The sequence below is a fragment of the Castor canadensis genome, chromosome 2 (assembly GCF_047511655.1).
Source record: "Castor canadensis chromosome 2, mCasCan1.hap1v2, whole genome shotgun sequence".
NCBI classification, from domain to species: Eukaryota; Metazoa; Chordata; class Mammalia; order Rodentia; family Castoridae; genus Castor; species Castor canadensis.
In genome coordinates, this window is record NC_133387.1 from 157282189 (window position 1) to 157307845 (window position 25657).

Consider the following 25657-nt stretch of genomic DNA (forward strand, 5'->3'; position numbering starts at 1 on the left):
AAGTAAAAGGTGTCATAGACTACTTCAAACCCTTTTATTGGCCCTACTGAAGAACCCATCTTGCAGTCTATTTCCTGTGTTGAGAAACATCACCTAAGTTTATTTTTATGTTTTGTGAAACACAACGGAATGCAAAAGCTCTCATTACACTTGGGTAGGCCTGCATGCCAGCTCAACAGTGATTGTTCTAGGATCTGCCCTCTCTAATATGGTAACCATTTGCCACACGTGACTGTTGAACACTTGAAAAGATGCTGACAAAACTGAGAAACTGAATTTTAAACTTTTGTTAAATTTAATTACCTTAAATTTATATAGCCATGTGTAGTGAGTGGCTACAGTATTAGATAGTGTGCATTTAGAGGATTCTGCCATTTTGAGAATCACTGAGTGTAAAATGTAGTACTTCAATTTTAAAAAGCCAAATGCTTTACTTATATAGGTTAAAACTGTAAATTATTAGGCATTGTCACTAAGTTGCACATACACTGTGTTTGTGACTCACCTTCTTCACTTACACAGTCTGTGAGGGAATAATGTAGCACTGTGATACATGGAATTGGTCTTTTCATCTTACAGTCACCAACAGTCTAGGAGACACATAGTTCTGAAGAACATTTTTGGGGTTTGAAGCAGCTGACTTTCACTAAATGATTGATGATACAAAGACACTATAGTTTGTGTTGGAATTCTGGAAGGAAAACTAATTGTGTCTTTACTTTTTATTTGCTTAGTACTTTTAAAAGATGGGAAAGAGCTGGCAGACTTAAAAGTCTGTTCAACCGTATTTTTTACTTCCTTCATATTAGGTCTCCTGATACATAATAATTTAAGAGTGATCTTTTAGATACAGGGATAAGTTTCTAATAAATTTTAAGCAAAATACCTTTCATCCAGAAAAATTTTGAATGACTTTTAACTCAGAATTTCTAATCTAATTAGTATTTGTTTTAGAATGTCCTTTGCAGCATAACTGAATCAGATGCTTTTATTTATGCCTCTGTTCCCATAATTTTCATTCCTTTCAGATTGTACTATAATCTATTAAGGTTTATGAGTGGAACATGATGCTGTTTTCCAAACGAAGAAGGAAATAGCATATAATTTAAGACTGGCTATTAAATTTTAGATCATTCATGTTAGACCAGGGTTTTCCTTTGTCCTGAGGAGAGGGTCTTCTCAGTATTGAAACTTCACAGTTGATTAGGCAGATGGGGGTGGCATATCGCACAGATTACACTTGCCTGGTCAGCTTTCCTGGGAGCAGCATCCAGCTCTGGCTCTGCTGTGGAGAAGCAGTGGGGATTGCCAAAGAAGTGATCACCTCAGTTAACTTCAAATACTTGTGACCTGGCTGGTCACTTGATGGCCTGATTAAGCAGGTAGACTGGGCTTATGCCCTGGACACCAAGGGCAGCTTTAGGTTGTTCTTTGGCCTGATATGTCGCATGTGTACATTAATGTCTTTTTTGCTATGTTTGTGTTTTAATAGCTCAGCTTTCACAGCTGACAGGCATAGGAAAAGAAAACTTATGGAAAACTCATCACTAAACAGCAAGTTATTAAAAGTAAATGTAAGTAAAATTTATTCAAGGAGTTGAGATCTAATGACTGTTTTGTTGTAACTCTAACATTCAGTGAACTTTTGTTTGTAATTTTTTTCTTTTGCATCATTTTTAGTGGACTTTTATTAATCTGTGCCTTGATTAGGAATGTTACACAAAACATTTGCCACTTGTACTAATGCTTCTTGATGACCCAAGTGAGTCCATGTTCAGTGCCTTCTTCCCATCAGAATTATTACTGTTGCTCCTCTGCCTTAGAAAACCTGTCACATGTAATTTATTGCTCCATTTCTGTGGACTCTAAATGATCTATCCTTCCTTCTGTTAAAGGTCCCTTAGTATAAATTCTAGAGGTCTGAACTTTTGGTAAATTTTTTTTCTTAGGACTTCATCAATATAACTTCACCATAAAATAGTATGCATCCTCATTCTGGTAACCATTAATAGGTTAACAAATTTAAAGACCACTAAATATTTTTAAATTAACCAATATTTTTGCCCTGCAGTTACCCATTTGCTGTCACGCTAGCTATGTTTGGGCATGCACTTAAGATACTATGATTTTGCGAAAGAAACAGCTACCATACTCTCATGGGCATCTGAATTATGAGAAGAGATGCTTTGGATTGGATTGGCAGATTTACCTCCTGGTGTAGTATTTGGACATCATGGAGCATTTGTAGAACTAATCAGAAAAACAAACCTCAGTCTTTTAAGAGAAGTTCAGGTAGATTTTTACGGTTCATATTCTATGCTAGCAAAATGCATATCGGTCATGTATGTATGGCTTACAGTTAAAAGTTAGGGAACAAAAATACTCTGCTCACACAGAGACTAGGGAGCTTGAAATACTGATTAGAGAGATTGGTCTGGTGCTAGAATTTCACATTGAGGCCTTTGCTTAGGTTCAGTGTTTGAAGCAGTCAGCCTTCCCTTGGCGTTACTGATGGCCTCCTTATTTCATTTTACAGGGGAGCACCACTGCCATCTGTGCAACAGGCCTTCGGAATCTGGGCAACACATGTTTCATGAATGCCATTCTCCAGTCACTCAGGTAACACTGCAGTCAGAGCTTAAGTACTGAATTACAGGTTAAGAGCAAAGAATCTGTGTTCAGATTTTGTCTCTGCCACAGACTGCAGTCTTATGTCTGGAATAAGTTACTTCAATACCTTGTGCCTTAGTTTCCTCATCAGTAAAACTGGGGTTAATGATTGCTACTTCATAAGCTAATTGGAAAGTTATTTAAAGTGTTTAGAGCAGTGCTGAGTAATAACACAGTGAATAACTATTAGCTGTTACTATTTGCCATTGCTTCTTAAATGGGCTAGAGCAGGAATCATCAGACTCTTTCTGTGAGAGGCAGGATGGTAATTATTATACATGTCTTGCTCCTATTTTTTTCCCCCTCCACATTTGCTTAATTTCTTTTTAAACCTTTATAAAAATAAAACTTAGACTGGATACAGTGGTACATGCATGTAATCCCAGTTGCTAGGGAAGATGAGGCAAGGAGGATGTTAGTTCAGACCCAGCCTTGGCAACCATAGAAATACCCCATTAAGACAAAGAATATTAAAACTCACCATAAAAATGTAAAACTCTGTGGTCAGGGCTAGATTTGGCCTATGGGCTATAGTCTGCAGATCCTAGGCTGCAGGATTTTAGTCATTGTTTAAGTCCTCCAGCTTGGTTATAAGGTCATGTTTAGAAGTCTTCAAAATGTAAAACAAATAGTAATATTAAAGTCAGTAAGGCTGATGTCAGTAGAAGAAATTATTCTGAAAGTTGTGTACTTTCAGGTTTTAATGAGGCATCAAAGGCCATAGGAGATTAACTTCCTAAATCACACTGTGAATAAAGAGCAAGGCTTTTTATTTATCTCTGCTTACCTGGTTTTGCTCAAAGTAGTAAAAATTCTAGTTCCTACTTAATTCTCCTTATAATTCTGTATAGTGTATCTAAATAATATGGTTGTTTTTATAATTTGTTTTTATTTGAGGAAATTTTATTGGATGCAAGTACCTTGAAAAGAGAAATGTTGACAACCTATAGATGGAGGAAAATTGGGGAATTTTTGAAAAGAGATTTTAAGTTCTTTGTTCATTTCTACAACGTTGTTTGTCTGTACTGTTTCTTAGACTGAATGACCCATCATGAAGGAACTCAGAGCAAGACATTGTATTGAGTACAATTTAAATTGAGACAATTGAAAGATCCTATTTTCAAAATCCATATACAGATTCCATAGTATTTTCTTTACCATCCTTTTAAAGTCTTTTCTTTAAGAAAAATAATTTTCTTCCCTTCCTTTTAAATAGTAACATTGAGCAGTTTTGCTGTTATTTCAAAGAACTGCCAGCTGTGGAGTTAAGGAATGGAAAAACAGCAGGAAGGCGAATGTACCACACCAGGAGCCAAGGGGACAACAATGTGTGAGTTGTTAGAATGTCCTTTCTCCTTTGAGCTGTAAAACAAACGACTAGCTGATGCTTTTTATTGTATTATTTGAGTTAATAGTCACATTTAAAAAAAGCTCTTCTAAATATTGTTTTTAAATATCTTAACAATTGTTGGAATTCTTTTATTTCTATTATAATAAAAAAGAATAAACTTAGCACTCTGCTTGAGTCTTTGCAGAATTGGGCATTCTAGAATTGACATCTATGTATGTAATAGAATTCTAGGTGTAGACTTAACGTAAGTATCATTAGTTCATCTGAATTGATTTGTCTGATAACCTGTTTGGGCTAATAAAATTAATTTTTAGGGTAATAGTCAATCTGTAGTGGTTATGGAGAAGGAGAAAACAGTCAAGTGATTATTAAGGACCAACTTACATTCAAATTCATTGTAGCCATCCCTATTTGGGGTTCAGAAAATCTGCCATATTACCATGATTATGTGGGGCACATTTTTCTTATCTTTACTGAAATAGAGCTTTGACTTTTAATCTGTATGTATTTAATGTTTTCCCTGCCTTCCTCTCCCCATTCCCACACATCCCCATTCTCAGTCATTCTATAGGCCATTTTTTAATCAAACACTTCCCTGCCTTGGTGGCTGTGGGAGAGCAGGATAGAACATGTGAGAAGAGTAGGCAGTATGGATAGAGCCCCAGTATGGGGAGATTGTAAAGACAGGCACTGGAACAGGGATGGAATGGAATAGAAGGCAGCTTTCTTTGGTAGCAGCTTATAGGATGAGCTGGAAAGAGCCTGCATTCAAGGAGGCTTTAACTGTTTCAGAAAGGGGGTGGAGGAGAACAATAGTGAAATGAAGAGGAAAGTTAAGGAAAGAATTAGTTGTACGTAATGTGTCAGTGTCACTTAGGGCTTAGTTATAGACTGCAGAAACTGCCCGTGGCTGATTAGGCAGAAAATGAATTTACTGAAGAGCTATTGGTAAGCTAACCATTGTTGGATGGGTGAAAAATCAGGTCTGGAGCCAGCATCACAGCCACACTCACGCTTGGAATTGTCCTGGAAGGACACTGCTACCTCTGTTGCATCTGAGCACAATGCCTGCTGGAGGATTTGGTGCTGTCCTTGCTTCTTTGTGTCACTAACTCCTACTTCAAATGTGTGGAACCCAGTCTAGGTACTCATGCTCTGACTGTAAGGGAGGGCATGGAAGCAAGCACCTGACCTTTTCAGCATCTGGTAGGAGGCAGGCTCTGACTCTTAAGGTGGGGAACTTCCCAAATATAGGAAGAGGGCTAAATCCTAGGAAGTCATACGATTTGCATTCCAGGCACCTACTAGATTATAGGGGTTGAGAAAGAAAATACTGAAGTTGCCTGAGATATCCGAGTGTGGTGGTTATATTGACAAATACAGAAATTGAACTTGAAGTGTATCAGTTAATACAAAAAACCAAAATTAGCGGTGACTTAAACAGGTATGGTTTATTTTCTTCTGTAAAAGCCACAGGTTTTCTGCCTATTTTACAAAGTCAGTGGGCTCCTTCTAGCTTTTTGTTACACCAGCCCTAAGATGGGGTTCTTACCCACCTACATGGTCCCAGATACTGGTGGAGGTCCACCATTACATCCTCATTCCAACTAGTGGGAAGCAGGAAGGATTAATAAGAACTACTCTTTTTCTTGGAGGAAATTCCCTCACAAGTTAGTCACACTCAGTGTTTTTATTCTGGGAGTTCGTGTGTTCAGTTAAAAAAATGAAGAAGAGAATGAATATTGGGTAAGAGTAGGGAGAGTACAGAGAATTGTAAGTACTTTTGTAGTTTAGTACACAGTGAGTTTGAAGTGACAAGATAGCCTCTAGTTGGAAATTCCTATTGGACATTGGAAAAACCTGAATAAAAGTGGTTATGAGAAATCTGACTTTTAGATTTGGAGTTGAGAGTCACTGAGACTCTCAAATTTGAGAGTTGAGCATTGAAGCTTTGTGGTCACATGAACCCTGGTGCAGAGATGAGCAGATGGTCAGACAGAGGTGTAGGATGTACTCCTAGTGAGGATAAGAAGGAAAAGTTTGAGATAAAGAGCTCCTACTGATTGTTTTAAGGTTTTAAAATGAACATTCTTAGTCAATTTGGCTTGTAAATTATCTACTGCTTTATTGTTTCTGTGTGTTTGCTTTAAATTCAGTATATAAATTATGCCAGTATTCTGGTACAAAGTAAACCACGTGGTTAAAAAGCTAGTTTTGTCAGTAACTACTGCTAATTATGTGGGCTTTTGAGATACTATTACTTAGCTGTCAAACTTGTTCAGAAAAGATGTAAGGCCTTTTAAATTTTCCATTTTTCATTATGTATCTTAAACAATTAAAAACTATGCATTGAAATAGTAGTTCTTCGCTAATGGTAAGAGTGTGATTCCTTCCTGTTTTCCAGGTCTTTGGTAGAAGAGTTTAGAAAGACACTCTGTGCTTTATGGCAAGGCAGCCAGACTGCGTTTAGTCCAGAGTCCTTGTTTTATGTTGTTTGGAAGATTATGCCGAATTTTAGGTAAGTCTTAAAGAAGGATGTTTAAAAACATTGTTAGCCTTTGTATACTACTAAAATAATTTCTGATAAAGTGGTAGCTTCTGAATATTCTAAATAATGCTGTTTGTTTTTAGAACAGAAGTTGAATACATCTGACTAAACAGATGTGTTTATTTTAAATAAACCATTTATACATAACTTATGTGTGCTAGGAAAACACAATAGACAATTTCCTTGATTCTTTCAAAATCTTAGAAGGAATAGTCGCCATCATACACTGTCTTGTTATCCCAACTAAAAAATCCAGATTAGATCAGTAGACATCTGTGGAATTGTATTCATGGTTTTGTCTGGGTCCCAGGCTCCTAAGAGATTGGCCACTTCTTTAGGAGTCACACTTCGGAAGGTAACAGTGCCACATCCTAGTGTGGACATAGGGTGACTTTGTTACCCACCCTCTCTCTAGCTGCTGTGCTGTCAGAAGAGCTCCACCTCTCTTGATTAGTCATCCCTAGGACATGTGGGGCACTGCAAGTGCTGGACAACAGCCATGGCCACATTCAACTGATCTTGTCCTTCTGAAGCAAGTCATGGTTCTCACTAGTTATTTTGGCACCTAGTGTGTATTCTTCTCCTTTGTTTAGAAAAGGCACACTGTAGTAAAACCTAGCAATATACCTTGCCCCTTTCCTAATAGATTATTGTTAGTATACAGAAATATTTAAAAGGTAACAACTTCAAAGGACTGTAATTTATTGTCTTGCTGAAAAGTCTAACCTTGAGGATCTGATGGTAATAAGTATTGTTAATCCTGGTCTTTGTTTGAAGGAAACTTCTTTTATGTTTCATGCCATCTAAATCTCTTCTCAGGAGAGACTAGTTTTGTAAGAATTTTAGGATTTTCTGACTTTTAAGTAGAAAAGATAGAAATGACTGTTCAGATACCACTTGTCAGGTTTGGACTTTACATAAAATTCCTAACATATTCATCTAATTAGATTCTTGAGGGGTTTAATCTTTGTGTTTAATTATTGTATAATGATAGTTTCTGTTTTTTGAGTGCCTACTATGTGGCACGCGCTACATATTTTATATCTGATACTTATTAAAAAACAAGCAACAACAAAATTTCAGTCAAGGAAGGAAGTGTTGACCCCATTTTAGAGAAGTCATAACTGAGAGAAGAAGTGACTTGTTCAATCTTATACATCTTCTCAGTGTTATGACTAAAATCAGATCCCTCGTGTTTGTAGAGTTGGCTAACAATAGACCTATTAGCAGTAATTTGTTCCTGTGCTTCAAGTTGAGGCCCATTAATGTTATACTGTTCTTGTTGGTCCCCAGGATGACCAGGATCTTTCATTCTTAAAAGTTTAGAAGCAATATCATACTTTCATATAATATAATTCTTTTCCTCTAAATCTTCCCACGTCTCTGCCCATTCTAGTTTCTATAGCCCAGCTGTGCATAGTTTAGTTTTTATCTGCTTAATTTACACATTTAAATATTCCTACTGGTGAAGGGAAAGAGCTTTTAGAAAAGATAACCAAGTTGAGGAATTTATCTGGAGTCTCTGAGGTGATTTCTGATACATGTGAACTCTTAAATTTCCTTAATTGTGGTTAAGAATAGGTGTTAAAATTCTTAGCTGGATTCTTTTCTAGTTCTGCAGTAATTTTCCCCCATTTTCATGTAATCAAAAAAATTTTCTCTTTGTTAAAGATCTAGACCTGAGATTAAATCACAGATACAGCTTTAGTGCATGGTTGCTTGCATAGCACCCAGGCGTGAGGTAGAAAGGTGGGCTATCTTCTTGTAGCTCATTACTGTTAGATATGCGGGTAAGAGTTTTATCAGATGCCTATGCGGAAGCACAGTGAGTCTTGAATTGTGTTTCTATTTTTATTTATAGTTCCAAACCAATTATTTTTATGTTTAGAAAACCCATTTTTCTTTATTAACACATGAAGTCTGGGGAACCTAATCTTCTGGAATGAAATACGAGGACTCTGAAATGTAAACATGCGTGTAGAAGTAGGAACAACTTTCATTTATTAAGTGAATACAGAATAAAATACTCTAAATGTAGTTGACATTTTTTCTGTTGTCCCTACTCAAACCAAAAGCCTAGTAGAGACCTTTTCCAACATAAAAATTGACTTCACCACATTTATGGCTTCCTGGTATGTCTTGCTCTTCCTGTCCTTTTCTTTTCCATGAAAATACTTGAAAGTTTATTTTTTAAATAGGCAAAATACACATGGTTCAGATTCAAAAGATTAAAAAAAAATATGCAGTGAGAGTTTTGTTTTTTTCTTTTATTCTGTTCCCTAGTCATCCATGTTACTTTCTGGAAGCAGCTGTAGTTACTGGATTTTTTTGTGACCTTTCAGTGATAATCTGTGTGTAGGCGTAAGCAAGTGTGTTTGTGTAATTTTAAACATAAACGGTGATTGTCATCTTTTTTAATTATCTGACTTGCATATTAGTATGTAGCTTCCCCAGTCCATTTTATACTTGTGTCATAATATATGGAAGAGTCCCCTACCAGTGGTTATATGTAGTTTCTAATCTTTTGCTGTTCCAAGCAGTGCTGCAATGAATATGTAAACAAATGCAGGTATCTGAAGGAGGAATTGCTGGGCCAGAGGGTATGTGCTTTTGTAATTATGATAGTCTTTTATGTCAGCCTTTGTTACTCCTTGCTTCCTGTAACATGGTTTTGTCTTGTTGCCTTGCTATCTTTGTTTGGCATGTACTTCTGCCTACTAACATTTGCCTTGCCATCCCCATATCTTTCTTTAGGATCTAGCTTCATGCTGACACTCAGGAAAATCTCTTCATAATTCACATCAGGTCATGGTGATGTTCACTTGCTTTTCCTCTCACTTACATGCTATTTCTACTTTCATATACAACGTGATTTATTTGCTTCGACTTCCCCAAGCAGAACTTACTTTAACTTTTTAATCAGTTCTTATTATAATTAATGTTTAAAAGTCATGGGAGTATAAATTACTGAATCCTTACTCTTTGGTTTTTTTTTTTTGTGTGTGATACTGGGGCTTGAACTCAAGGCCTTCACCTTGAGCCACTCCACCAGCCCTTTTTTGTGAAGGGTTTTTTTGAGATAGTCTCTCAAACTATCTGCCCAGGCTGGCTTTGAACCTCGATGCTCCTGACCTCTTGTGTTCTGAGTAGCTAGGATTACAGGCGTGAGGCACCGGTGCCTGGCTTGAATCCTTACTCTTATTTGCTAGCTGTTCTTCCTGGCTTTGTAGACAATATAATAGATCTTTGTAGGCAACAAAGAGTTCTTTGTATGTAATATGTTAATAGTCTTTTGGAATATTTGTAATTAGAGAGGGACTTTAAAAAATACCATGCTGTTGATATTTTATAAACAATATTAGTTCTTCTAGTTAGCAGATTTGCTATGGTATAGTTTTTGTGCATGTTTATGAACACAAATTCATTTCTGATGTTTTCATTTTCTGGTGTTTTTGTCTTAAGGAAACTCAGCCATGATTGGTGCCCAATGCTGGAGAAGAATAACTCAACATATTTTGGTTTTGCAGATAGTTTGGCTACAACAATAACTTAGAATTCTTTTTATCAATGTTAGAGATGTTTTAAATATAAATAGAACCTAAAATTCTAATGTGTCCTAGTATTTTAGAGGACGCTAATTCTAGAGTGATAAAGTTTGGTTCTGTAGAGGTATATCCTACCTCTTATTGGTCTTTAACATTTTATAGGTTATGTACTGGCACTGCCAAAGCACAGAATAGTCAGTAATGCACAGGTATATGTCAGTTATGCATATTGTTGCATCACACAGATATTTGTGTGTCTGCATCCTCTGTGTCTGTTTCATTATTTGGAATGCTTGCTTTTCACACTTGAGCAGGTGCAAGTAACCTTTTCTTTGTTATTTTTTTATTGGAACATTTCTCTTTATTATTATTATCATTATCATCATCATCATAATCATTATTATTTTGGTGGTACTAGGAACTCACTCTTGCTAGACAGGCTCTCTGTCACACCCCATCCTTTTTTTGCTTTAGTTATTTTTCAGGTAGGGTCTCACATCTTTGCCTGTGGCCGACCTCAGACCTTGATGCTCCTACCTGCAGCCTCCCATGTAGTTGGGACCACAGGTGTGTACCATCATGCCCAGTTTGAGATGGGGGTCTTGCTAACTTTTCTTTTTGGACTGCCCTTGAACCATGGTCCTCCTAATCTCTGCCTCCTGAGTAGCTGGGATTATAGGTTTGAGCCACCACACCTGACCTTTGTCTTTAAGATTTGGGTAAATTTGATTTGTCTTGAATATTCCAAAAATTGTTGTGAAAACTGTTGTGAAGAGATAGTTGCCCTCATTTTCTTGTGCTTCAGCATTGCTCCTCTTTCCTTTGTCCTCTCTTCAGAAAAGGTACTTCAGGGTCCTTCATGCTTTCTGTATTTGCAGTGTGATCTCCAACTACAATTTCTCATAACATCTTGATGACAGATTTTCTGTTGCTCTTTCTGTAGACATTGAGGAGGTCAACAACAAGTGATGATAAGTAACCATGTTAAAACTGGAGCCATTTTATTTCCCTGTCTTCTTTTCTCTCTTAATTCTGGTCTGTCACAGAGACACCAGTTTGTTCTTCATGAACCCATTTCTTCACAAGGAACTGTTTGGGTATTATTGCTGATATATCTACACAAAACATAAGTATGTTTCTCCAAATGTAAGGAATATTCTGTTAATGTGAATATAAAACAGAGAAACCTAAGTTGACTACAGAGGAAATTCTGGAGCCTGGATTGTATATTTGGGAAATAACTGAGAAGATAATTAAGGTTTGTTGAATTTAACACACTAAATAATATTTATTAAGACTTTCAGAAAAGTCAGCTAAATGATATATTGAAGTGTTTAAAAGTAGATTTATAGGAAACACATACTCTTATTTTAATGGAATGAAGTGTTGCCTAATTCTAGAATCAAAGTCAGTTAAGGTCATTTTTTTAGGGCTGGTAGGATGGCCCAAGTGGTAGAGTGCCTGAGTAGCAAGTGTCAAGCTCTTAGTTCAAACCCCATTTCTGCCAAAAAAAACCACACAAAAACTAAACTTTTTTTTTTTAAACGGAGGGATTGTAAATGTATCTTTAGTCAGAATCAAAAATTCCAGGTGTCCCAGGTGCCAGTGGCTCACACCTGTAATCCTAGCTACTCAGGAGGCAGAGATCAGGAGGATCACGGTTCAAAGCCAGCCTGGACAAACAATTCATGAAACCCTATCTCGGAAAAAACCCTCCACAAAAAAGGGTTGGTGGAGTGGCTCAAGGTGAAGGCCCTGAGTTCAAGCCCCAGGAGCCTCATGCTTGCTAGACAGGCGCTCCACCACTTGAGCCACTCCACCTGTCCAGCATTTTTTTTTTTTTTAATTAAAAGGTTGGGTATACGTTCACCTGATAAAAACACATATTGGTATAACTACAAGGTATTGGTTTCAAGGCACATTTTAGGAAAATGATGGCTTAGGTTATTTTGGAAAGAGAATGAAGCTTTGTGTCAGTTAGGAATAATACTGTTCCTACCTTTGTGTCATGAAAACAAGTGGATATTGAATACACTCAAAGCACCTCCCTAAGTACATAGAAAAGCTACCAAATTTGAATGATTTTAACTTTGTATTTTGACATTTTTATTCATATCAGCCTTAGAAGAAATACTTGAACATGTGTTGGAAGTTGCTAAATACAATAGCTTGGGAAAAGCTGTAGTGAAATGCTAAGTGACTTCTGTCTTTAAGTGCCTCTGATTAGGAAAATTGTTTTCATAATTTATAATTTCCAAGAAAACAGCAAAAATATATAAGGGAAACTTGTTGAAAGAAAGCTTGTTTATGGAACCATGTGTAGAGAGTGATTGACTCTTAAAAACAGGCCAGAAAAACTTAGGAGACCAATTAAAGAGAACTTTCCATATTGGCAAAACACAGACACGGAGTTTTTCTGTTATAGTTTTTGAAAGTATTTTATATGCTATTGCTTGTTGTATTGTATCTGAGTCTCCTCAGGCTTTCCAACTGTGTCTGTTGTATTTTCTGTTTGTCTTCATTACTATTTACTTCTCACCGATCTGTATTAGTATAAGAATTCCATGAAGTTTCCTGTCTGAGTATAGTATAGGAATGTAAGAATATGTTGTTACATTTATTCAGGTTTAAAATAGAGTATACTTGTATGTGAGTTAGTGCATTTTAATAGTGTTTAATCTCTCTTGAATGAGAGATTAAGTTACAAGTATAAAATGTTAAGTATTTTTAACTCTGAAGTTTTTCTTCCTTATTAGCATTGCTGAAGAATTAGTACTTTTCAATCTAAGGTGTTCTAAATTCTTTATGTCTTATAGTAGGGGTTTAGACCTACTTTTTAGGTAAAACTTTTAACATTTGAACCTTTTCTAGAGATGTTCTGTGGAAAAGTGAGAAGTTTCAGGGTGCATCCAAAAAATGTGAGGTTTTTTATTTCATCAAACTCATTAGTAGATATGCAAGAATATGAACGACCTTGGCTGTGGAAGCTGAGAACATCACCCATAAAAGGAAAGTGGCTGGTGATAGGCTCCAGTACTTAACCACATGGTCCTATTCACTGCTTTACAATCATAGTCACCAGTTTTCATGAACTGAAGAAATGTGAGTTTTAGTATCATCTGTGATACTCTCTTGTTGTAGGAGTTTAGGCAAGTCATAGGCCTTTTTTGCCCTTCAATTTCCTCATCTCTAAAGTGGAGAGGTCAGTGGAGGAGGTCATTACAAATCCATTTTGCTCTAATACTCAGGGTTTTCAAAGTTGTTTTTAAGTAGATTTCTTTCTTGAAGAGAAATTTTACACATCGTGGTTGTATCTAGTGAGTGAAGGCTGAGGAAGCTGAGTCATCCTCAAGAGCACAGATCACAGTCCCTCCTGATGCTTTGCCTCTGGTGCGTTTGGCTGGTCAGACAGAGCCCCCGTACTGAGTGCTTCTGTTTGCTTCAAGGGGCTATCAGCAGCAGGATGCCCACGAATTCATGCGCTACCTTTTGGACCACCTACACTTGGAACTCCAGGGCGGCTTCAATGGTGTTTCCCGCTCATCAGTTCTACAGGAGAATTCTACTCTGTCTGCAAGTAACAAGTGCTGCATGTAAGGTTTACTTTCCTTTTGCCTTTCGAGTGCCTCAGACATTTCTGTTGGCGTTACTATGTGTTAGACTTATGGAAGGTGGAGAGTTTACCTGGACATTTGCTGAAACCTTTGTGGACTTGAACTTTTTCAAGTGGGCTAAAATGTGCCTCTTGTTTCCAGACCAGAGACATCTTATATTTCCATCTTAGTGTGATTTTGATTCTATTTTTTGGTATAGACTACTTTAAAATTTGAAAAAAATAGTAAAAAATATGTGTACAATTTAATGTTTGACATCCTCCAAATATATTGAATAGTGTGTAGACTTAAATTTTATAAATAAAAGTAATTATATATGTTCACTAAAATCAAAAATTTATAATATTTTGAATGTGAATTTTCCTAAAGTTTATCTCTTCAGTGAATTTTTTCTTGCCTCTCAATATGAACAAAGAAAACCTTTTGGATTGCTTTCCCATGTAGAACAGCCAAAATGTAGTTTGAGATCAGAACATTTATTTTGCTGAGGAATGATTTACAGTTATTTTAGTCTGGATTTTGGTCAGTTAAAGTTTCATTTTCTTCAAATTTTTGAAAAATTTGTCAGTATTGATCTATATAGAAAGGGTATTTACAAGAAGACACATTCCCCAAAGAAAGAAAAGAGTAAGCACTACACAGAGGTCACTGCAGTACTGCCTGCCATCCATAGATGTGGCTTAGTAGACACGTTGATGACAACTCAGCCTCAGCTCCTCTGTTAGTATCAGAGAAGGGCAGTGATGTGAATTGCCATACTTCTTAAGATGCTTATGACCCCAGTGTAGAAAGGCAAGGACCTGTGGCCTGGTAAAACTGGTTTTCCTGCTAGCACAAAGTGAAAAATTCTGTTTGTATTTTATCACTGTATATTCACACACTGCACTCTAGGAAGGACAGTGTGTATGAAGTATGTCTTTATTATTTTAGATGATGCCCAGGGCACCATTGTGGAATCAATGCTATCATGCTTAGAGATGTTTTTTTAGTACCTAGTGAATTTTCAGTACTAGTCTATTTAAAGAACACTATTAGTATTCTTTAGTATCAGTATTAGTCTATTTAATGAACACAAGTTTCATTTTTAAGTTAGGAACAGAAAGAAAAAATGTATCATCAAATATTAAAAATGCCAGTTTCCTTTACTACGTTGGAGGAGGCATTTCAAGGATGTTTGCTAAAACTAGAAAAGATCTCCCATGCAATATCTGTGTCTATGCATACAAACACACCTATCTCTACTAAAGGTGGGGTGGGGTGGTGATATGACAGAAACATAAAGTAGACATGTTTTTAATACATAGAAAATGGCTAGTTCTGGCCAGGCATGGTTGCACATGTCTGCAATCCCAGCACAAAGGAGGCTGAGGCAAGAGGATCGTGAGTTAGAGGCCAGCCTGAGCTGCATAGAGACCCTGTCTTTAAAAAACCAAAACTACTAGTGCTAATGTAAAGAACACTATAAGAACCTAAGTAATCAATATTCAGACATTCTTGGTGTGCAGTTATAATACAATGGAAGTGCAAGCAGTTTTGGAATTGATTTATGAATCTTGTTTTAAGTCATAGTATACCTAAATTACAGAGGAAGAACTACATTGAGTTTCCACTTAACTTCTTTTCAGTGAAGCAGTTCCTATTTTAATTAAAGGCAACCTTGAATGCACGAAAGGGTTAGTTGTAGTCTCTTTATTTTCAGTAGATGGTTTTTGTTGTGTTCTTTATGACACAGGTATAAACCTAAAACCTGAAATGGCCATTTATATCCTAATGGTTCCCAGTGTGCTTTCCATTTAAAAAAAAATTTCTAAAGCCAGTATGTCTTACTACACTTTAAAAAAAAATAATAAACTTAGTCCATTTCTTTTGCCAGTAAAGGAAGGAAGCCCTTTCGTAGAAAAGGAATCAAACTTTTCAAATAGAAGAATTGCTTGGGTAGGTTTTGTCTGCTTTATAATTGTAGTAGGTTTAATTTGGAGTGACTCAGAAAGTATAGTTCAGTGTATGAGTAATTGATTGCAAATGATAGAAACCATCTCAAATTGTAATTAGCAAAAAAGAGCATTTTCTGACTTAAGTAATTGCCTAAGGTCCGAAAGGCTAATGTGTTCATTGGAGTCCTATTGATGACAGCAAACATCTTAAGCCGCCTCTATATTTATTAATGTTATTGTGGTTAGATTAAGAAGAGCATAGTGGGGGTAAATTCAGCTATGATGTAAGAACTTTTGTAAATGTCACAATGCATCTCCAGTACAATAATAATATGATAGTTTAATAAAGAGCATAGTGTTATGAGAAGATGCTTAGACCACCCTGCTGTGTGACCTTGAGCCAAAGTCCTTATCCTCTGTGCCTCAGCTTCCAGGTTTGCAAAATGAGTATAACAGTCTCTGCCTTACAGAGGTGCTGTGAGGATTAACTTAATGAATGGCGCCTGCATGTAGTGTTGTAAGTGCTCTGAAGGTGCTTGTTACTCCTGTTCTCCACCGGTGCCCTTTCTTGTTCCTGGGTCTGTGGTGCACCATGCAGCCGCTATAATCCTGCTTAGGGAGAATAATAAAGCAAGGAGCACGTTTAATCTGACTTGGTGCTAATAAAACAATGTCAGCATTTGAGTGCTTTCTTTCTGGTGTAGCATTCTTCTGAAAGCACCTTGCTTCTGTAACTCATCTTCACACCAGGCCTCTGAGGTAGGTTCTCTTCCTGTTACTCCCTTTCATATTGACTGGAGCAAAGGCACAGAGAGGATATGCAACATTAGGGCAGTTGGTTGTCCTTGTTTGATCAAATTTTGATCTCCACAAGAAAATATTTATAGTATAGTTTTAGGTGAGCTTTTAAAAAAGACAGTAATATCCAGCCCCAGCACCTTCAATTGTGAAATTACATCTCCAGCAGTAGTTACTAAATCTGTATTAAATTTCTTTACCTCCTGAGATTGAGAATGTTGTTCAAAGTCAAATAGTTTCAAGAATCCATGTACTATGAGAGGCCTCTCTTTTCTATATTGGGGAGGGGCAGGGATGAAGTGCTCATTTTGTCCTGCATATAGTTAGACATGAGATCCATTTGCTATAATACAAATGGCCAGTGTTAATTACTTCTGGAGAAGGTAGTGGGATTAGAAGAGGAGCTGAGGGAGGCCAGAGGCTTAAGTCTTTTATTTAGTATACATCTATATATCTTTGAAGTTTATTTATTTTGTAATTTAAATAAATATAAATGATATACTGGGAGGCATCTATTACAAAGGCTTTCACAAAAATTTAGGTTTTAAATGTCAAAGAAATTTTTACTGAGGTGTTTTCTGTGTGTGGTGGTTTCCTTAGAAATGGAGCATCAACTGTTGTCACAGCTATATTTGGAGGCATTCTCCAGAACGAGGTCAACTGCCTCATATGTGGGACAGAATCAAGGAAGTTTGATCCATTCCTAGGTAAGGTAGATTGGCTGTGGTATGCTGTTTTATTAAAATAATTTTAGTGTTTTGTTTGAAAAATAAGATAGTAAAAAGAGAAATCTTTAGAAATACATCAGTTTTTGAATTATTTTTGAGTGCAGTCATACGCCTATAACATCTGTTTTTCTATCTCCTTTTTAAGATCTCTCATTAGATATTCCAAGTCAGTTCAGAAGTAAACGCTCTAAGAATCAAGAAAATGGACCAGTGTGTTCATTACGAGGTAAAGATGTTTTAAATGTCCTAGAATTCATTTATTCCTTAAGAAGATGAATAGGTCTGTATTATGTGGTTCATGTCTTTAATGAATCTGTATTGTAACATCACAAAAATCAAACCTGAATGTCTTTTCCTACTTTCTAAAATCCTGTTTAATAAGAAGGTCTGCCACAAGAGGACAGTAGATGAAGCAGAAAATACCTCTCATCTTTCTTTTCTTTTTAATACTGACTTTAATACTGACAGCATATAAGAAGAAGTTTTCTAACCAAATAAAACAGAATTTAGTCTATAGATATCCCATTAGTAACTAAAGAAAGAAAGAATAGTTGGTAAAGTTTTGTAAATTATGTTTGAGAAATCAATTGACTGTTGGTTAAGCCTGAGACCTGCTTTTAATCATAAGACTATTAAAGTGCACACTTACTTGGGAGATTTTGAACTAATTTTTTCCCTTAAAGATCTAATTTAAAATTGTGGAAAGAGGATCCAAGATGGCTAAGAGGTACATCCAGTGCAGTGCTGCCATAGAGGAGAACCAGAGCAACAAGGAAAAACCGTATCTTGAGAGTGGTTTGGGGAGAGGTCTGGAAATCAGCAAGAAAGTGGCAGAGATCCTAAACACACAGAATACCTGGGTTGCAGCACTTTAGTCTGATGGGGGAGCAGGAAAATGCCAGCAATTATAGCAGCAGACTGCCTGTCCTAACTACATAATTCCATAGTTCTCACAAACCGGCTTGAAATCCAGTTTGGGGATCTGGCTAATCTAAGAGTGAGTGCCCTGCTCCAAATAAGTAACTCACTTACAGTAACCCAAGTGACCCCCCAGAACCCATCCTGCCTTAGAGCCAGGATGTGCCTTACACATTGGTATTACAGGTTTAAAAACCCAGCATCACTCATGCTTGTCCCCTGGGTACTTCAGGTAGGTCCCATTCATGCCTTCAGAAACAGCCTACGAGTGCCCCTAACCCCAGCACTACCTCAGCTCACCACAGCCTTGGGACTGCTTATGCAAAAAGCCCTAGTTTTACTTACTCCTGTCCCAGAGGTCTGGGGAAAGGTTCCATTTGCAGCTCTAGGGTAGTGGCTACGAGTTCCCCAAAACTGGCACCATGTGCCCCACAGGAACTAGGGAGGGTCTTTTCCTAGCCAATAGCCTTAAGTCTACAACTGCTGGTGTAAGAATCCTTGGCATAACCCAAGCTTGTCCCTCAGGCCCAGGGTAACATCCCATGTCCTACCACTCTGGGAACATGACTACCAGTGCCAAAGCCACAAGCCCCGGTGCCCCCACGCTGGACCCATAGGACTTAGGGAAGGTCTCCTCCATGTTTTATACCTCCAGGAGCATGGATTCCAGTGCCACAAGCCCAAATGTTATCTGTACATGCCATGGGGAGTCTAGGGAAGTGCATCACAGTTCTACAAAAGTGGCTAACAGTGCTATAAGCCCTGGTACCAACTGAAATGGGTCCTTTGTGTTCAAAACCTCATCTCTGCAGTTACTAGTGACATAGATCCTAGCATCAACTGTGCACATCCCACAGGTCCTGGTGAAGGTCCCATTCCATCCTGTGACTTCTGGTACCACAGGCCCAGGCATTTCCTTTATTCATCCTAGAGTCACAGGAAATTTTTCCACATACTGTGGCTCAGAAACTAAGACTGTTGGCTCTGTAATCCTTGGCACCACCTGTGCTTGCCCTGTTGGATCTAGTGACAGTCTTCTCCCCATCCCACACCATTTTGACTGTGGTAGTTGCTGTCACAAGCACCAGTGAGATCAGGGCTTGACTGTGTGAAGCCTGAGGATATGCCCCTTTGAATGTGTGTGTCTGTTGCACAGTTGTACAGCTACCTTCATGAACTGTTGCAGTTTAGACTATTGAGGCACTGGTAGACACTGCTGGCATCATAGAAAAAGAAAAAACAGATACTATGACTCTGAATTCTTGTAAGCAAAGCCAGAACACCTACTCAACTGACACTCTTTATCCATCTAAATGCAAGAATCTTTTCTTCCAAGAGTTACACCAGATGTGCAGAAAACACAGATACATAATATGTCCAAAATAAAGTAATCTTTCAAAATACATCGCAGTTTGATGGAAATCTATGAAATGCATGAAAAAGTTAAAAATAATGACCTTAAGGAAACTCAGTAAGATGCAAGAGTATAGACAGACAGTAAACAGACATGAGAGAAATCATAAAAATGAACAACCAGGACCAGAGGTATAGCTCAAGTGGAGGCCCTGAGTTCAAACCCCAGTACCCCCTCACACACCCCCCCAAAAAATCAGAAATTTAGAGCCAAAACTTTTGTCAGTAAAATAAAAAATACAATGAACAGCTTCCACAAAGACTAAAACAGAAGGAAGAATTTCTGAACTTTAAAGATAAGAATTGGGTTGGTAGAGTGGTTCAAGTGCAAGTGTGAGGCCCTGAGTTCAAGCCCCAGTACTGCCAAGAAAAAAGAAAAAAATTAACAAGAATCAAAGCCTATGATATTCATGGGACACTATTAAGTTAACAAATATTTGCATTATGGGAATTACAAAAGGGGAAAAGGAGAAAGGCATTGAAAATCTATTTCACAAATCTTCAGAGATACATAGACATCCAGATACAAGAAGCTCACAGAACCCCCAACTAAATTGAGGCAGAAAGACCATCACCAAGGCATAGTATAGTCAAAATGTCAAAAGTACAGTACAAAAGAAAGAATTCTAAAAATAAGAAGTGTCAAGATACATAGAGGAATGCCCATTAGATTTATAGTAGATATCTCAGTAGAAACCTTACAGGCCAGAAGAGAATGGAATGATATATTAAAAGACCTGGGTGGGGAGAAATCTACCAACCAAGAATACTATACACAGAAAAAAAAAAATCCTTCAAGAATAGTCTTTCCCAGATAGGCAGAAACTGAAGGAATTCATCATCACCAAACCAGCCCTACCCTAGAAACAAAAGGATATAACTACCATCATGAAAACACAAATACAAAACTCACTAAAAGTACTGATACATGAAAGAGAAGAAAATCAAACCTTAGTATGACAGAAAACTACAAAATTACAAAAATAAATAATAAGAGAGGTGGAAAATAACAAAAAATATACAGAATAAGAAGAAAACAATCATGATAGTACTGAGAAGGAAGCTGGTAACAATAAATACATGATCAAAAAATACATCTCAAATGCACAGCCTAAAATTTATCTCCAGGTGTATAGCTGGATATTGCAATGACTGCAAGAGTATTCTGTAATCAACACTACAGAAAGAGAAACCTTGTAAAATCCAGAAACATGGGACAGCAGCAGTATAGGAAGAGAAACAAAATATCCCATCACCTGTCTCCACAGCCAAGGGGGAGTCTCCCCTTCACAGGTACAAAGGCAAAAAAAGAGTTCTAACAAACTCTATAGTGCAGATACTGGCAGTCTTGGCTATGGGAAGTTTCATGGTCCTGCAGGCTTTCAGCCTAAATAGATGAGAGGCCTGAAATCTGCACAGTAATCTGACTTTGCAAAACTCACTTCATCTCCCAGCGAACCCCAGGGTGCTCTTGCCAGGAGCCATCCTGAAAAAGGACTCATTGTCTGGATTTGGACTGCTTTAGGAGCCAGACACTCCCTGCATATTCCCAGCTCTGGAACCTAGTGTACTACACCGGTTCAGTGGGTGGGTTACCTCACGAATCAGACCTGACTCATGACATGACTGAGAGTTGGTGTTGTGATATGGAGGAAAGCAGAGTGAGCCTGCCCTATGAGCTTGGAGGCACAGCCCATTGTATGTGGTTTTCATGGGTGCCAGGACTGAGGCAGGTTCCTGTGTGATGAATAGTGCCCATTGATACCACTGCCGCTGCTATAGCTCTGCCTGCAAGGTGCATGGCCTCATAAGGTCTGCAGAAAAAAAAAATTGCTCCTGCTATAGCCCTTCCTCCAGTGTGCACCGCCTCATAAGGTCTGGAGAAAAACATTGCCCTATTCCACGACAGCTGTGTTCTGCTTGCCCTTATTCCTAGAGCATCTCACCTGACTCCAGCTGTGACCCACTCCCACTCTATCTCCAGTGGGCATTATGAATAAAAGAAATTTGGGGAGGGGGGCATAGAAAAGTCTCTGGCCATCACCCTGCCGTCAGGCACATAGTCTGGGAAAGTCCAGAGAGAACTTTGCCTGGTGGTGCCAGCTACATTCCATTCTCACTCCCCTGTATCTCTGCTAAGAGGAATTTTGCCTCTCTCCATCTGGGACCCACTCTTCTTTAATCCTTGGTGGGTAGTGTAGCTGAAAGAAGAAGGGGGAAAAGTTCCAGCCATTGCCCTGTCCACTGGTGTGCATAGCCAGGGAAGGGAGTGACAGATGAATAGTTCTTTTCCTGCACCCACACCTACAGACATCCTCTACATTGGTTGCCCCTGCACCTTATCTGATCATGCCCCACTGTCAAAACTAGGAAAGAATGCCATGATTTCATCCCTGCCTTCTCCCTGTGAAGTACCTGGACCACACCAATATCTAATCAGAGGACAAGTGCCTCAGGCACTTCATTATTAATGGTATAACCAGCACCAGAAAATGGTTCAAGTAACAGAGCCATGTAAACTGTGCCCTAGGAAATCCACATCACCTATAGGAGCCACCATTCCTATTGTAATGGTAACCATGTAGGGTGGATCCCCCCACACACTACTACCTACATTACACCTTCTTGAACTGCTAGTGTGTCCCCATTTGTGTACAACAGTGGGTCTCTCCAACTCGGATATGGTACTCACTGTGTCCATACTCAGTAATCACAGCTGGAGAAGGTATAGTGCAATTACACTATGGAATTCAACTGGAAATAAACGCAACATTGCATAATAGACTGATATTCCAAAACACATCATTAGGAGAAAACCACTAAGAAGGGCATCCCATAAAAGTAGTAGTGATATCTATTTTACCAGATGTACAAACTTCAACATAGGACTATAAGAAATATGAAAAAGCAAGGTAATATGACACCTCAAAATTTATGTTCTCTAGTAACAGATGCCAAAGATACCACAGTAGATGAAGTGCCTGATGAAAAACTCAAAAGAATGACTTTTAAAAAGCTTAATTAAATCCAAGAAAATATATAGAGTAAAGTGAAATGAGGAAGACAATGCAGGATATGAAAGAGAAATTCAACAAAGAGATTTTTTTATTTTTATTTTATTTATTTATTTATTTATTTTTTATTTTTTTCATTTTTCTTTTATTATTCATATGTGCATACAAGGCTTGGTTTATTTCTCCCCCCTGCCCCCACCCCCTCCCTTACCACCCACTCCACCCCCTCCCGCTCCCCCCCTCAATACCCAGCAGAAACTATTTTGCCCTTATCTCTAATTTTGTTGTAGAGAGAGTATAAGCAATAATAGGAAGGAACAAGGGGTTTTGCTGGTTGAGATAAGGATAGCTATACAGGGCATTGACTCACATTGATTTCCTGTGCGTGGGTGTTACCTTCTAGGTTAATTCTTTTTAATCTAACCTTTTCTCTAGTTCCTGGTCCCCTTTTCCTATTGGCCTCAGTTGCTTTAAGGTATCTGCTTTAGTTTCTCTGCATTAAGGGCAACAAATGCTAGCTAGTTTTTTAGGTGTCTTACCTATCCTCACCCCTCCCTTGTGTGCTCTCGCTTTTATCATGTGCTCATAGTCCAATCCCCTTGTTGTGTTTGCCCTTGATCTAATGTCCACATATGAGGGAGAACATACGATTTTTGGTCTTTTGAGCCAGGCTAACCTCACTCAGAATGATGTTCTCCAATTCCATCCATTTACCAGCGAATGATAACATTTCGTTCTTCTTCATGGCTGCATAAAATTCCATTGTGTATAGATACCACATTTTCTTAATCCATTAGTCAGTAGTGGGGCATCTTGGCTGTTTCCATAACTTGGCTATTGTGAATAGTGCCGCAATAAACATGGATGTGCAGGTGCCTCTGGAGTAACAGTCTTTTGGGTATATCCCCAAGAGTGGTATTGCTGGATCAAATGGTAGATCGATGTCCAGCTTTTTAAGTAGCCTCCAAATTTTTTTCCAGAGTGGTTGTACTAGTCTACATTCCCACCAATAGTGTAAGAGGGTTCCTTTTTCCCCGCATCCTCGCCAACACCTGTTGTTGGTGGTGTTGCTGATGATGGCTATTCTAACAGGGGTGAGGTGGAATCTTAGTGTGGTTTTAATTTGCATTTCCTTTATTGCTAGAGATGGTGAGCATTTTTTCATGTGTTTTCTGGCCATTTGAATTTCTTCTTTTGAGAAAGTTCTGTTTAGTTCACATGCCCATTTCTTTATTGGTTCATTAGTTTTGGGAGAATTTAGTTTTTTAAGTTCCCTGTATATTCTGGTTATCAGTCCTTTGTCTGATGTATAATTGGCAAATATTTTCTCCCACTCTGTGGGTGTTCTCTTCAGTTTAGAGACCATTTCTTTTGATGAACAGAAGCTTTTTAGTTTTATGAGGTCCCATTTATCTATGCTATCTCTTAGTTGCTGTGCTGCTGGGGTTTCATTGAGAAAGTTCTTACCTATACCTACTAACTCCAGAGTATTTCCTACTCTTTCTTGTATCAACTTAAGAGAACAAAGAGATATTTTGAAAAATAACCAGTCAGAAAGTTTGGAAATAGCTCTATGAGTCATATTAAAAAATAACAGTTAAAAGGCTTATTACAGACTAGATCAAGCTGAAGAAAGAGTATCAGAATGTGAAGACAGGTTTTTAAAATAGCACATTCAGACAGAAATAAAAAAAAATGAAGGGAACATAGGTCTTTGAGACACAATTAAAAGATCAACAGCATACCTAAAGGGGTAAAATAAAGGCTAAAAACCCATTTCTGTAAAAACTTCCAAATCTTTGGGAAAGACATGGATATCCAGGTACAAGAGGCCTGTAGAACCTCAAATAAACATGATCAGGAAAGATCCTAACCATGACCTGTTACAGTCAAACTATCAAAAGTACAGGACAAAGAAAAATTTAAACTCTGCAAGAGAAAAGCAGCAAGACACATTTAAGGGTAACCCCATTAGAATGATGCAGATTTCTCAGCAGAAACCCTACAGGCTCTAGGTCATGAAATGATGTAGTTCAAGTCCTTAAAAATGTAATGGACAGCCAAGATTACTATATCCAGCAAAGCTGTCCTTTAGAATCCAAGGAGAAATAAAGATCTTCCAAGATAAGCAAAAGCTAAGGGAATCCATGACCACGAGAGCAGCCTTACAAAAGATGCATAAAGGGAGTCCTGTACTCAGAAGTGAAAGATAACTACCATGACAGCCTGCAAAATATAAAGAGTAGATAACAAAAGAGAAATGTGAAAAAATAAAATATTGTCAGTACAGTAAATCATCAAACCACAAAGATGAATGAGAGGAAGAATCAAACAGTATTAAAAAAAAAAACTAGAAGATCAGCAAAATAGCAGGCCTTTATTGACTAACTATGAAAGTAAATGGTCTTAATTCTTCAGTTAAAAGATACAGAGTAGCTGAATGGATTGAAAAACAAAACAATAAGTTTCCTATAAGAAACTCACCTCCCTAGAAAGGACACACAGACTGAAAGTGAAGGGATGGAAAATGATATTCCAAGCAATTGGAATCCAAAATAAGCAATATCTGACAAAATGGACTTTTAAGACAAAAACAAGAAGAGACAAAGAAGGTCAGTATATAGGCATCACTTATGTAAGGTTACTCCCTTTGAGCATCACATAAATAGAGGTATAAAAATCACCTGATCATCTCAATAGATGTAGAAAAAAAGCATTTGATGAAATTCATCATCCCTTCATTGTGAAAGCCCTGAACAAATTAGGTTTAGAAGGATTATACCTCAACATAATAAAAGGCATATATGACAAACTTATAGCCAATAACATAATAAATGTGGAAATATTAAAGCATTTCCTTGACAATCAGGAATAAGACAGTGGTGTTCGCTCTCACTGTTCATATTCCATTTAATACTAGACGTTTCAGAGCAATTTGGCATGAGAAAGAAAGGAGGGGGTCAAATTATCTTTATTTGCAGATGATATGCTTCTATACATGAAAAACTCCACCAAAAAATATTAGACCTGATAAATGAATTCAGTACAGTAGCAGGATACAAAGTCAACATACAAAGCAGTAACTTTTCTATATAACAATAATGAAATTAATGAGAAATCATGA

General features: G+C 37.6%; 1 protein-coding gene across 10 annotated transcripts in view; it reads left to right on the forward strand.

The window, feature by feature from the left end:
- Usp3 (ubiquitin specific peptidase 3) overlaps positions 1-25657 on the forward strand; it is an 89293-nt gene that overhangs the window by 46770 nt on the left and 16866 nt on the right. For 9 of the 10 annotated variants that reach the window (XM_020182558.2, XM_020182563.2, XM_074066160.1 and 6 more), the window contains 8 exons: positions 1493-1574; positions 2537-2619; positions 3887-4000; positions 6426-6539; positions 10589-10681; positions 13561-13707; positions 17061-17167; positions 17334-17414. In XM_020182558.2, the coding sequence (XP_020038147.1) occupies positions 1493-1574; positions 2537-2619; positions 3887-4000; positions 6426-6539; positions 10589-10681; positions 13561-13707; positions 17061-17167; positions 17334-17414 (821 nt within the window). The remainder of the gene's footprint in view (positions 1-1492; positions 1575-2536; positions 2620-3886; positions 4001-6425; positions 6540-10588; positions 10682-13560; positions 13708-17060; positions 17168-17333; positions 17415-25657) is intronic. The other variant, XM_020182560.2, reaches the window with a different exon arrangement.